A 12,620-nucleotide genomic window follows, 5' to 3' on the forward strand; every position below is an offset into this window, starting at 1 on the left:
AATTAAGCAGAAACCTAATGGATCCCCACGAGTGGAAATTGGATCCAAAAGTCTTCAGCATGATAACAAGGAACTGGGGATGCCTGGACATAGACCTATTTGCCTTTCGTCACAACTGCCAACTACAGAAATTCTGCACAAGGACTTATCACAAGCTAGCATGGCAAGTGGATGCTCTATCTTTTAGCTGGAAAAACTTAACAGTATATGCCTTTCCCCCACTGCCTCTCCTCCCCAGGGTACTCGTAAAGGTCAGACAAGAGAAACCAAAAGTTATACTGATTGCACCAGACTGGCCCTGCCAGCACTGGTACCGAATCCTAAAGAGCTTGTCTCAATGCCCAGCCTGGACATTGCCTCAAATTCCTCACTTATTGACCTAACAAAACAGATCCTGCACAGCCATCTCAGGACCTTAAGCCTGGCAGCATGGCGGATAATGTAGCCATTCAAAACACGCCTCTGTCTAAAGCAGTGATGGATGTTATTTTGGAGGCCAGGAGGCCTAGCACCAGAAAATCTTATGCAGAAAAATGGAAGAGATTCTGTGCTTGGAACCAGGCACAAGGAATTGACACGATTGTACCAAATATCCCTCAGATTTTACAATACTTAACTGAGATGTTGGACAAAGGCCTATCCTTTTCCTCAATTAAGATTCATGCCTCTGCCATTTCAGCTGAGTACAATACAGAACCACTTCTATTTTCTCGTCCATTACTAAGGCAATACCCCAGAGGGGCCAAAAACAAAAGACCTCCAAGGAGAGCACCAGTACCTGCATGGGACCTAAATTATGTCTTGGAAAAAGTCACACTGCCTCCTTTTGCGCCAGTCTCTACAGCTGATATAAAATTCTTATTGTGGAAAACAGCTCTGCTCCTAGTAATAACCCCTGCAAGACGAGTCTCAGTGTTACAGGTACTCATGGCTGTGGATCCCTTAATCATTTTCCATCAGGACAGGGTTTCTCTGAGGACAAACCCGACATTTATGCCTAAGGTAGTGTCCAGTGTGGCCCTGAATCAAGCAATTAATTTGCCTATCTTTTATCCAAACCCACAGAATAAGGGTGAGAGACTTCTTTATTCTTTGGACATTCACAGGCAGCTACGCTTCTACTTGGACAGAACCAAAGCCTTCAGAAAGACTGATCAACGTCTAGTGGTATATGCTGCAGGATGACGAGGAAAGGCCATCTCAAAGCAGACTAGTTAAAAATGGATAGGCCACTGCATTCGTTTCTGCTATTCACAGCATGGCAAATCAGTGCCTAAGGGTAGGCCACATTCAACCAGAGCTGCAGCCACTTCAGCAGCCTTCCGCAAAGGAGTTCCAGCCAAAGACATCTTAGAGGCTGCAACTTGGAGTTCAGTGCATACTTTTACAAAGCACTATCAGTTACCTCTCTGCTGTAAATCTAGAGCAGGCTTTTGCCACTGCAGTTCTGCAGGGCTTCATAGCCTCTCCTAATCCTATTTAGCCCCAGCCGCCCAGCTTTAGCTTTGGGATTCAACCCAATTGTAATGACTGCAACAGTGAAATACTATGAACATAGTACAGTTGTGTACCTACTATAAATGTAGATGTTAGAGTGTATTCACTGTTGCAGTCCAGGTTACCCACCCACCATCCCCCTTTCCTTTGCTGGGCCTTATATGTACTTCTCTATTCTATACAACCTATGTGGTGTGTTTGCTTGTAGATGAAGGTAGAATTTTGATTTACTGCATGCATGTTTATTGGCATAAATTAGCCTACCCTTTTGGGGGGCACCTGACATCTGGGGCAAGAAAAACTGAAGAAAATTGCGTCTGCTGCATCTTTTATACCCCTGGCGCACTGACGTCCGGGAGGAGGTGACAGCAGCCGACGCCAGACCAGGACTTTGGAATTCAGGCCGACTGCAGGTAGCCTGCCAGCAGGATAACCCTATTGTAATGACTGCAACAGTGAATACACTCTAACATCTACATTTATGGTAGGTACACAACTGTACTTTCTTACCATAACATTCCATCTGTGTTGCCGATTTTCATTCATTCTTGACAACCCACCTTCCTCCTCCCAAGACATCTGGGGATTCAAAACTATTACTCTGCAGGCAGACTAGATCTGAGGGGAAGAGAGGCACTATAGGTAGCCGTGGCTTGAGAGTTCCTGGCTGGCGCGAGCTTGATATAGCGGCCGAGTCTGTTCCCAGAGTTGGAACCAAGACCCAACAGTCAAGAATGAATGAAGATAGACAACACAGATGGAACGTTATGGTAAGAACTTTTTTTTTGGTTGTCTGTATAACCCTTCAGTAACTTCAGTCATACTGTTAAATTGTGGTGGTGATGACTTACATGTGACAGCTGCACAAGTGCTCTCTGCCCTATGTCATGCAGATGTTTTCAGAAACTGTGCAAAATGTGAATGAAAAAGTTGTTAGGACCTCCATTAGGTGTGACGGAAGAAAGAAAACAGCTTAAGTGCTACTCCAGTGTGTCTGCGCTAAATTGCACCTATATAACTGTATTACAGGGAATTGTCTAAGATGAGTCACAGTAGAGTCACGTTACGCATACAAATATGCAGCAAAGTAAGTTTTGTTCTTGTGTAGTCATGTGACAAGTAGGAAAGAGAAGTCTTCCTTGTAAATAGAAAACTTCAGTAAAAACTAGTTTCAGTCTTTGAATAACTCAGAAATGTGGAGCAAACTAAGCAAACTTGGTGTTTATTTGCTTATGTGCAGGGCCTGCATTGAGTGTTAAGGTCATGACAGATGACGGTGGAAAATCTAAAGGCTTTGGCTTTGTCAGCTTTGAGAGGCATGAAGATGCACAAAGGGTAAGGCTAAATATTCATTGTTGTAACTGAATGCAATCTGTTCAAAATCTCCTTATTTAATGTGTTACCAGAGTTAGTTTGTTCAAACAGCTGCTTTCTTTGGGTTGACAACTGACTGGTTTGTCTTAACTTTTCAAAAATGTTATGGCAATGTTAAGAGTAAACTAAACCTGAAAATGGTAATAGTGTGGACTGATACAGTTGAGCTTCAGCTGCAGGGACTGCTTTTACTTGCTAAAAAAGCATTTCCCAGGCTGTAAGCCTTGCCCATCATCCCACAGTGTACTTTTGCTTCTTCAGTTCTTCCTGCCACTAAAATTATGCATGTTAAATGGTCCCTTGCAGCTAATGGTGGGGGCAGTTTTACTCCCTGGGAAATATCCCCTCCAAGGTTTCCTGAGGCAGAGATCTGAGAAGTCACTTGATTTCAGAAAAGATGTTCATCGTGCATACAGCTGCAGTCATAACAGATGGGGTTATCCTGCCCTCAGGCGGGTCCTCGGTCAGCCGAATTCCAAAGTCTAGGTCCGGCGTCGGATGTCGTCGCTTCTTCCCTGACAGTGCGGCAGGGGTATAAAAGAACCAGCCGACACCATTTTCTTCGGTCTTTCTTGCTGCGCGGTGCCCGAAGCAGAAGCAGTTCGCAAGTGCCGGTCGGCCAGCTCCTGAGATTACGAATATTTTTCAACCGAAGTCTTCTTGAAATCTAAGTACCCCGTTGGGGAAACTTTTCTTGCCTCAGACCGATGTCAGACAAAGTTAATAATTGCATTTCATGTGGGAAGCAAATACCGCATAAAGATTTCCATTCCCTCTGCATTCCTTGCTTAGGCCCAGACCACGACGTCTCGGCCTGCCGCTTTTGTGCTACTTTCAACAAACGCACTATTAAGCGTCGGGCTGAGTTCGCCCAACACTATTTTGGCAAAAAGTTTAATTACATTATGTCGTCGGATACTCCAACTCCAGTTTTGAGTAAAAGACGCAAAGATAAGGGCCGACATATGAGGTCCGCGACTTCTACCAACACCCCGCTAAAGCCGACTACAGGTGCTCCGGTTCTCAGCGAGGTGCCTACGCAGCCCCTGGCTACCGATGACACTTCCTTAGCGGTGTCTTCTCTGCCCGAGGTCGCAGGCTCCTCGGCCCACACCCCGATTACAGATACCGACGCCACTCTGCGGGGAAACTCAGTTTAGACGGGCCTGCCACCTCTCAAGGTGTCTTCAGGCCGCCGCCTTCTTTTTCCATTAAGGCTTTCACTAAATCTAAAGCAGCCATGCATACTAAAAGACAAGCTCCACAGGGCCCCTCTCAATGCCCCATGCCTAAAAACAGATGCTCAAAATGGCTGAGGATTTGATTACTCTTATCAGGGGTTCTCAACCCCCCTCGGACAAAAGGCCCAGAGTGGAGGAAGAATACCCATCCTCGGACCAGGCCTCCATTACTTCAGAACATTCTGAAGACCAGGAACATTCATATTCCCCTTTTGAAGATTCTGATGCAGAGGAGTCCATTCCCTCTGTCTCCCCCCCTGAGGACTATTCTTTTGGGGAAACCTTGCATACCTTGAGGGAACACTTCCATTGGGAAGGCCAAGATTATTCAGACTCCAAGAAAAGGCTCAGGGATTTCCACTTGCTCCCTCAGCACAGGCCTCTGGCTATCCCTCCTGTCTTAGACATACTAGATTATGTGTATTCAGAGGCCAGCCTTAACCCAGTTTCTTTACCTCCAGCTCCAGTCAAGCCTGACCGGTATTACCGGGTTCCTGATTCACACCAATTCCTATACAAAAGCCATGCGGTGTCAATTTCACAGGGTCCCAAGGGAATTAAGGCCTCCACTGCCAAAAATCCATTACCTTCAGAGAGAGATTCCAGAGCTTTAGAAAGGTGGGGGGAAAAGGTCTACACCTCGGCCACTTTAACCATGAGGGCATTAAACTGTCAGTTCCATATTTTAAAAGTATCAACAGCTTTTGTTATCTCAGTTGAAAAGCAAAATGTTGCAACCTGAACAACCAGACTTGAAGGAGTTGCAGGATTTGTTGCATAGTGCAGAACAAGTGGGTAAACATACCTTGCAATGTGGTTTTGATGCTTTAGAGGCATCATGTAGAGCTGCTGTTAAAAAGATCAGTCATGCGTAGACACGCTTGGCTCAGAGCAAACCTTACCAGATCATGTCAAAGCTAAATTACTAGATGCACCTCTTCAAAAAGATGTATTGTTTGGTGCTAAAGCTGAGGAGGTATTAAAGAAAATGGAGGAAAAGGCAAAATCAATGCAAACAGTGAAAGATTTCCTACAGGTACAACCTCCACGTTTCAGTAGAAATTGGCCTTCAAAAAATTGGTCCTTTCCAGCCACGGACAGACCTCAGAGGTAGATACAGGCGCCCAAGGGGTAGAGGGCAGTCTCAAGGATCATTTAGAGGCAGACAATGGCAAACACCTACACCAAGAGGTGGAGAGGATAGATCACAGCCATTCAGAAAGCAGAACCAATGACTTTCCCCTTTGCATGCCAAGCAAAGCTCTAATGGCAGCACCTTTAAGCGGAAAACTGGCATTTTCGAAAAATTGGCATATTGTCACAAAGGACAAATGGATCCTGGACATTATAGACAGAGGCTACAGATTCCACTTTCACACCCTTCCAAAAATGAGAGGCATGCCAAACCTGTCACAAAATCAAAGGGCAGAGGCACAAAAACAAATTTCAGCTCTCATGGACATGAAAGCTATTCAAGAGGTACCTGCACAAGAACAGGGTCAAGGTTTTTATTCCAGACTATTCCTGGTACCAAGGAAGGACAAAGATTGGAGACCTATTTTGGACCTATCCATCCTAAACACATATTTACTCGTACCAAAATTCAAGATGCTCACATTACAGCAGCTTCTTCCCATGCTGGGCAAGGAGTCTTGGCTGGTAACATTGGACCTCAAGGAGGCATACCTGCATGTCCCTATCAGACAAGATTGCAGAAGATACCTCAGATTTCTTGCAAGATCAACCCATTATCAATTCTCTGCCTTGCCCTTTGGCTTATCTACTGCGCCCAGTGTGTTCACGAAATGCCTGGCATCAGTAATTGCCTTCTGCAGACTTCAAGGGATACAAATATACCCATATTTGGACGACTGCCTGATCCAAGCGGACAGCAAACACATACTTCTGAAACACCTGGCGTTTGTAATAAAGTTGTTTAACTCTCTGGGATACACAGCCAACAAAAAGAAATCAAGACTAATACCCTCTCAAACAATAATTTTCCTGCGTGCCAGCTTGAATACAAACACCCAGGTGGCCTACCTCACGCCAGAGAAACAAGGGCAGCTAACTCAATACTTCAGAGAACTGGCAACCTTCACCAGGCTGACTGCAAGGAAAATCCTGCAGGCTCTGGGATTCATGGCTTCTTGCATCCTGCTAATCCCATGTGCAAAGCTGCATATGAGGAAACTTCAATGGTACCTAAAAAACTTATGGTCTCAACAGAGCCACAGTTTGGAAACAATTATACCACTGATTCCATGCCTCCAAAAGGAATTTCTGTGGTGGGCTCAAGCATGCCAAAGAAATATAGGTCTCCCATTCTGCTTGCCGCAAGCAAATCAAATCATCACAACAGACGCCTCCGACTACGCCTGGGGGGGCACACATGACAGATCATTGCATTCAGGGCAAATGGTCCCAAAAAGAAAAGCACCTACACATCAATCAAAAGGAAATGCTAGCAGTAAAAAATGCTATTATGGCTTTCAAAGACCTACTGCATCCAGGCCAGCTATTGATAAGGACAGACAACACCACAGTGATGTGATACATAAACAAACAGGGAGGAACCCATTCATATCCCCTGTGCAGGCCAGCCATGTCTCTTTGGAACATGGCTCTGGAATTACAAATCCAACTTCAAGCACAATTCCTGCCAAGCAAGGAAAACACGCTGGCAGACAACCTAAGCAGAAATATGACAGTTCCACACGAATGGAAGTTGCATCCTCAAGTTTTTACAAAGATAATTCAAGCATGGGGAAGGCCAGACATAGATCTCTTTGCTACCCACAGAAATTACCAATTGACAAAATTCTGCTCAAGGACCTATCATCCACAGGCCTGGAAAGTGGACACACTCTTTCAGTTGGACAACGACAGTTTATGCCTTTCCACCTCTTCCTCTGCTGCCCAAAGTTCTATTAATAGCCAGAGCAGACAGACCAAAGATGATTCTCATTGCTCCAGACTGGCCAATACAACACTGGTATCCACTCCTGAGGAGCCTGACGCATTCCCCACCATGGATCCTGCCTCTAATGCCTCTTCTGTTGACTCAGCACAACTTCAAAACTCTTCAGTCAGCTGAAAACACTCAATCTAGCCGCATGGAGGATTCCTTAAATTCACAACAGACCCTACTCTCCAAGGAGGTGCAGGATGTCATTTTGGAGGCCAGAAGGCCTTCTACTAGAAAAGCCTACTCCGTAAAATGGAAACGGTTTTGTGCTTGGAATCAGAAAAAGGGTCAGAATCCTGGAATACTGAATTTACCTCAAATATTACAGTACCTAGCTGAGATGCTAAGCAGTGGACTTTCATTCTCCTCCATCAAAATCCATGCCTCAGCCATTTCTGCTCAATACAACACTGATCCTCCTTTATTCTCTCACCCTCTCTTAAGACAGTTCTCAGAGGGGCTAAGAATATAAATCCCCCAAGGAAGCAACCAGTACCTGCTTGGGACCTCAATTTCATTCTAGAAAAACTGACCCTGCCTCCATTTGAGCCAGCTGCTACAACAGAACTGCAATATTTGTCATGGAAAACAGCCTTCCTTCTGGCTATCACCTCAGCACGCAGGGTTTCGGAACTACAAGCCCTCATGGCTGTACAGCCTTTCATCATTTTCCATCAGGACAGAGTTTCTTTACGAACCAATCCTTCCTTTATGCCAAAGGTAGTATCCAGGGTAGCCTTGAATCAGGCTATCCACTTACCTACCTTTTACCCTAATCCACAAAACAAAGGGGAGAGGCTACTACATTCCTTGGACATTCACAGACAGCTTTGTTATTATTTGGACAGAACAAAGCCATTCAGAAAATCAGAGCAACTCTTTGTGTCCTATGCTACAGGTGCTCAAGGGAAGGCTATTTCCAAACAGACAGTCTCAAAATGGATAGCCCACTGCATACGCTTTTGTTATTCTTTTCATGGTAAAACTGTACCTACAGGCATCAGATCTCACTCCACAAGGGCCACAGCTACCTCTGCAGCTTTCCTCAGGGGGGTTCCTACCAAAGATATTTTGGAAGTAGCCACTTGGAGTTCTGTACATACTTTCTCCAAGCACTATCACCTACCATTATACTCCAAATTTAGAGCGGGCTTTGCCACTGCAGTCTTGCATTGCATCCTTGCTCCTCCTAGTTCTACTTAGTGCATACCACCCCTTTTTTAGCTTTGGGATTCTACCCATCTGTTATGACTGCAGCTGTATGCACGATGAACATAGTACAGTTTTGTACCTACCATAAATGTAGATGTTCGAGTGCTAATACAGCTGCAGTCCAGGTTTCCCTCCCTCCTTCCCCTCTTGGGACAGGCCTAATGGCTAACACCTCCTCATGCAACCTGATTGGGGTATTCTTTTATGGTGTATTTGCTTGCAACTACTGTGTTTTGATTATATTGCATTATTACATAAATTTGTTTTGCCTTCCTTCTGGGGGCACCTGACATCTGGGGCAAGAAAAACTGAAGAAAATGGCGTCGGCTGGTTCTTTTATACCCCTGCCGCACTGACGTCAGGGAAAAAGCGACGACATCCGACGCCGGACCTAGACTTTGGAATTCGGCCGACCAAGGACCCGCCTGACGGCAGGATAAACCCCATCTGTTATGACTGCAGCTGTATTAGCACTCTAACATCTACATTTTATGGTAGGTACAAAACTGTACTATGTGCTGAAGTTCATGCTGCTTGTGAGCATGTTAATGTTGACCCAAAACTGAAGCTTCATAGCATCATAGTTGTTGAATTGAGGTTACTGCCTCACTTGGCTAGCAATGTTCCATCTGTACAGAACCAGCTTATTTTCATAGACTTACTTTTCCTTGTTCTGCTTCTTCGACCATTTAAGAGGTCCCCAACTATTCCTTCTGTGGATGAAGACTTGTTGGCAGCGGCCTTTTTGAAAAGTTGGAAGGTGGGCATCTCTTTCTGCTCAAACAGATTTCTTGCAGAGTTTGGGCACCAAATGTGTTACTCTGTCAGCATAGGGAAGGTTTGGGGTTACGTTCATTCAGTGATGATTCTCATTTCTTATATGCATTATGTCAGGTGTATTAGAAGTCCAAATCTTGTCAGGTGACTGTCTTTAATTACAGAATTGTAATGCAAATAATAAAAGTTGTGAAAACATAGTCCTATACATTTTAATAAAACATTTCCCTCATGCTTTTTCCTGTGTAGTCTGCACACAGGATGGAATTTTGATACAGTTAACAGAAGAGGAGTTAGTAGAAATTACTTTTAAACAAAGGTAAAACATGAGTAGCATTATTTTTATGCCTGAACTAACGTGTGCTAGCTTAGTAGCCTAGGCAGTACATGATGCATTACTAATTTTTTTTTTTTTTTTTTTGAGGGGAGGAGGTTGGTGGTCACAGGGTTTATAGCTTTATCTGATGTCACTTCCATACATTTCTCCTGAGTGTCTCCCCATATTGCCATTTCACCTGCTGCTGGGTGGAGTGGCAGGGGGACTGGGTACTGCAGTTCTGAGGTCATAACCATAAGGTGCAAGGTCAGATTCAGTTCCCTTCCACTCTATGGTGCTATTTCCCATTCCTTGCTTCCCTGATCACTATGTGCACACCCCTGAGGGAGGAAGCTTCTCAGTACTGCAAAATAGTGTTCACTGTCTGACCCCATGCATGCACTTTATACCACTGAAAGATTAGATTCCATAACATTCTTTAATGAAAAGAATGTAACCTGTTGATCTGATATCCCTTTCATTCATCGTCCTCACTGGGTTTAGGATCCGGCCTTTTCAAAGACTGATGTCTCGTGTCTTGAGCTCCTCTCACTCCCATAATGCCCTGAATTTTCCCTAACTCCTCGGATCTCGTTTGCCACCTTCCAGCACAGACGTGATTCCCTTGTGTTCTTGAGTGTCAGCTAAGTACTACTTGTGTTTTCCCATGCCTTAACCTGTGCTCTGTTTCTAGTTTTAGAAACCCTTGTAGATGTTCTTCGTGTTTCACTGTTGCAGTCATTACACTTGGGTTATCCTGCTGGCAGGCTACCCTCAGTCGTCCTGAATTCCAAAGTCTTGGTCCGGCGTCTGTTGTCGCCTCTTTCCTGACGTCAGTGCGCCAGGGGTATAAAAGATGCAGCCAACGCCATTTTCTTCAGTCTTGCTTGCCATGCAGTCCCCGAAGCAGAAGCAGTTCGTAAGTGCCGGTCGGCCGACTCCTGAGATTTTCATGTTCACCTTTCAGATCCAAAGTCTTCATTAAAAGCTAAGTACCCCATTGAGGAAAACTTTTTTCTTGCTCCAGACCGATGTCAGAAAAAATTAATAATTGTATTTCTTGTGGGAAGCAAATACCTCATAAGGATTTTCATTCTTAACTGTATTCCTTGCCTAGGCCCTGACCACGACATTACTTGTTGTCGGTTTGTGCTAGATTTAAACAGCACACTAAAGTGCCGGTACGATTTTGCATTTCACTATTTTGGCAGAAGATTTAATTACACGATACCATCGGATAGCCAACCGACTATCGGAATTCACAAGAAACGCAAAGAAAAGGACAGGCATCCGAGATCTAAAACCGACGAGGCTTCTTCTAAGTCAGTCGCCGGCTCTCAGTAAGGCGCTTTCGCAGCCTTTGATGCCCGCTACTCTGGACCTGCATGCCGCTATAGACTCCCACATGGAGTCGCCTAGGCTGCTGGAAGCTCAAGGTATTGGACCTTCGGAAACTATTCCCTCAGATGGATCTGGAGCCGCTGAGCAGGCATTGGCTTCTGAGGATGTTTTCAGACCTACTCAATTGCACATTAAAGCGACTCCAGCAACAAAGGCAAAGACTAAAGCATCTTTAAAGACAAAGAAACAAGTACAGCAGCCTCATGGTCAGGCCTCCATGCCCAAAAAACAGATGCTCAAAATGGCCGAAGACTTAATTACTTTGATCAGGGGTTCCCATCCTCCTGATAAGAGGCCTAGGCAAGAGACAGAATATGAATCTTCAGATCAGGTTTCCATTTCTTCTGATCAGGAATATTCTCTTCCTCCCTATGAGGATTCTGATGCTGAAGATTCCCTTCAGCCTCTCCTCCTGAGGATTACTGTTCTGAGGAAACCTTGCATACCATGAGGGAACATTTCCACTGGGAGAGCCAAGATTATACTGAATCTAAGAAAAGGCTCAGAGACTTACTTTTACTCCCAGAACACATGCCCCTAGCTATTCTGCCTGTTAGACATAGTAGATGATGTATTTTCAGAGTCCAGTCTGACCCCTGACTCCTTACCTCCAGCTCCTGTTAAGCCGGACAGGTACTACAGGGTGCCTGACTCTCATAAATTCCTTTTCAAAAACCCTGCTGCTGACCCAGAAACTATTTCTCAGGGTCGCAAAGGGGTCAAGGCATCCACTGCAAAAAACCCTACCCCCAGCCGACAGGGATTCTAGGGCATTAGACAGATTGGGAAAGAAGATTTACACCTCTGCTACCTTGGCTATAAGGGCTTTAAATTGTCAGTTTCATATGCTCAAATATCAGCAGTATGTTATGTCACTGCTTAAACAGAAAATGTTGATAAATTCTGAAGGTGCAGAAAACAAAGAAATGCAGGATTTATTGCATGCAGCTGAGCAAGTTGGAAAGCATACTTTGCAATGTGGTTTTGATTCTTTGGAGGCCTCCTGCAGGGCAGCTGTCACGGGTTCTGTCATTAGGAGGCATGCTTTGTTAAAGGAACAAAATCTACCAGATCATGTTAAAGAAAAATTATTAGATGCTCCATTACAGCATGATACTTTGTTTGGTGTTAAAGCAGAAGAGGTGTTAAAGAAAATGGAGGACAAAGCTAAATCTATGCAAACAGTCAAGGATTTCTTACAGGTACAGCCTCCAAGATTAGCAGACAGCGGCCTACAAAGAATTGGTCCTTTCTAGTGTCAGACCACAAAGGGGCAGATACAGACGCTCAAGAGGCAGATCCCAGCCGCAAGGTTCATACATGTCTAAACAGTGGGGTGCTTCTACCTTCAAAAGTGAAGACAAATCACAGCCTTACAGGAAACAGCCCCAATGACTTCCCCCTGCCTGTGCCAAGCACTTATCTTCTGGCAGCACCTTTAGGGGGAAAACTAGCACTTTTTTCTCAAAATTGGCACATAACCCAGGACAAATGGGTCTTAGACAGTGTCACAGTGCTACAAGTTTCACTTTCATACCCTGCCAAGGGCAAACGGTTGGCCAGACCTACCAAAAAACCAATGGGTAGAGGCACAGAAACAAGTCTCATCCCTTATGGACATGAGGGCCATTCAACAAGTACCAGAACAAGAGCAGGGACAAGGATTTTATTCGACTGTTGTTGGTACCCGGAAAGGACAAAACCTGGAGACCAATACTGGACCTATCTATTCTAAACACATATCTGGATATACCAAAGTTCAAAATGTTGACCTTACAGCCGCTTATGCCTATGCTGGGCAAGAAGGCTTGGCTTGTGACTTTAGACCTAAAAG

At 44.8% G+C, this 12,620-nt stretch overlaps 1 protein-coding gene across 1 annotated transcript in view; it reads left to right on the forward strand.

The window, feature by feature from the left end:
* PABPC1 (poly(A) binding protein cytoplasmic 1) overlaps positions 1-12,620 on the forward strand; it is a 1,472,855-nt gene that overhangs the window by 654,838 nt on the left and 805,397 nt on the right. Inside the window, exon 5 of the mRNA XM_044075161.1 lies at positions 2,738-2,832. Coding sequence (XP_043931096.1) covers positions 2,738-2,832 — 95 coding nt within the window. The remainder of the gene's footprint in view (positions 1-2,737; positions 2,833-12,620) is intronic.

The sequence above is a fragment of the Protopterus annectens genome, chromosome 6.part0 (genome assembly GCF_019279795.1).
Source record: "Protopterus annectens isolate FY-2018-M chromosome 6.part0, PAN1.0, whole genome shotgun sequence".
In the NCBI taxonomy this organism is placed as follows: domain Eukaryota; kingdom Metazoa; phylum Chordata; order Ceratodontiformes; family Protopteridae; genus Protopterus; species Protopterus annectens.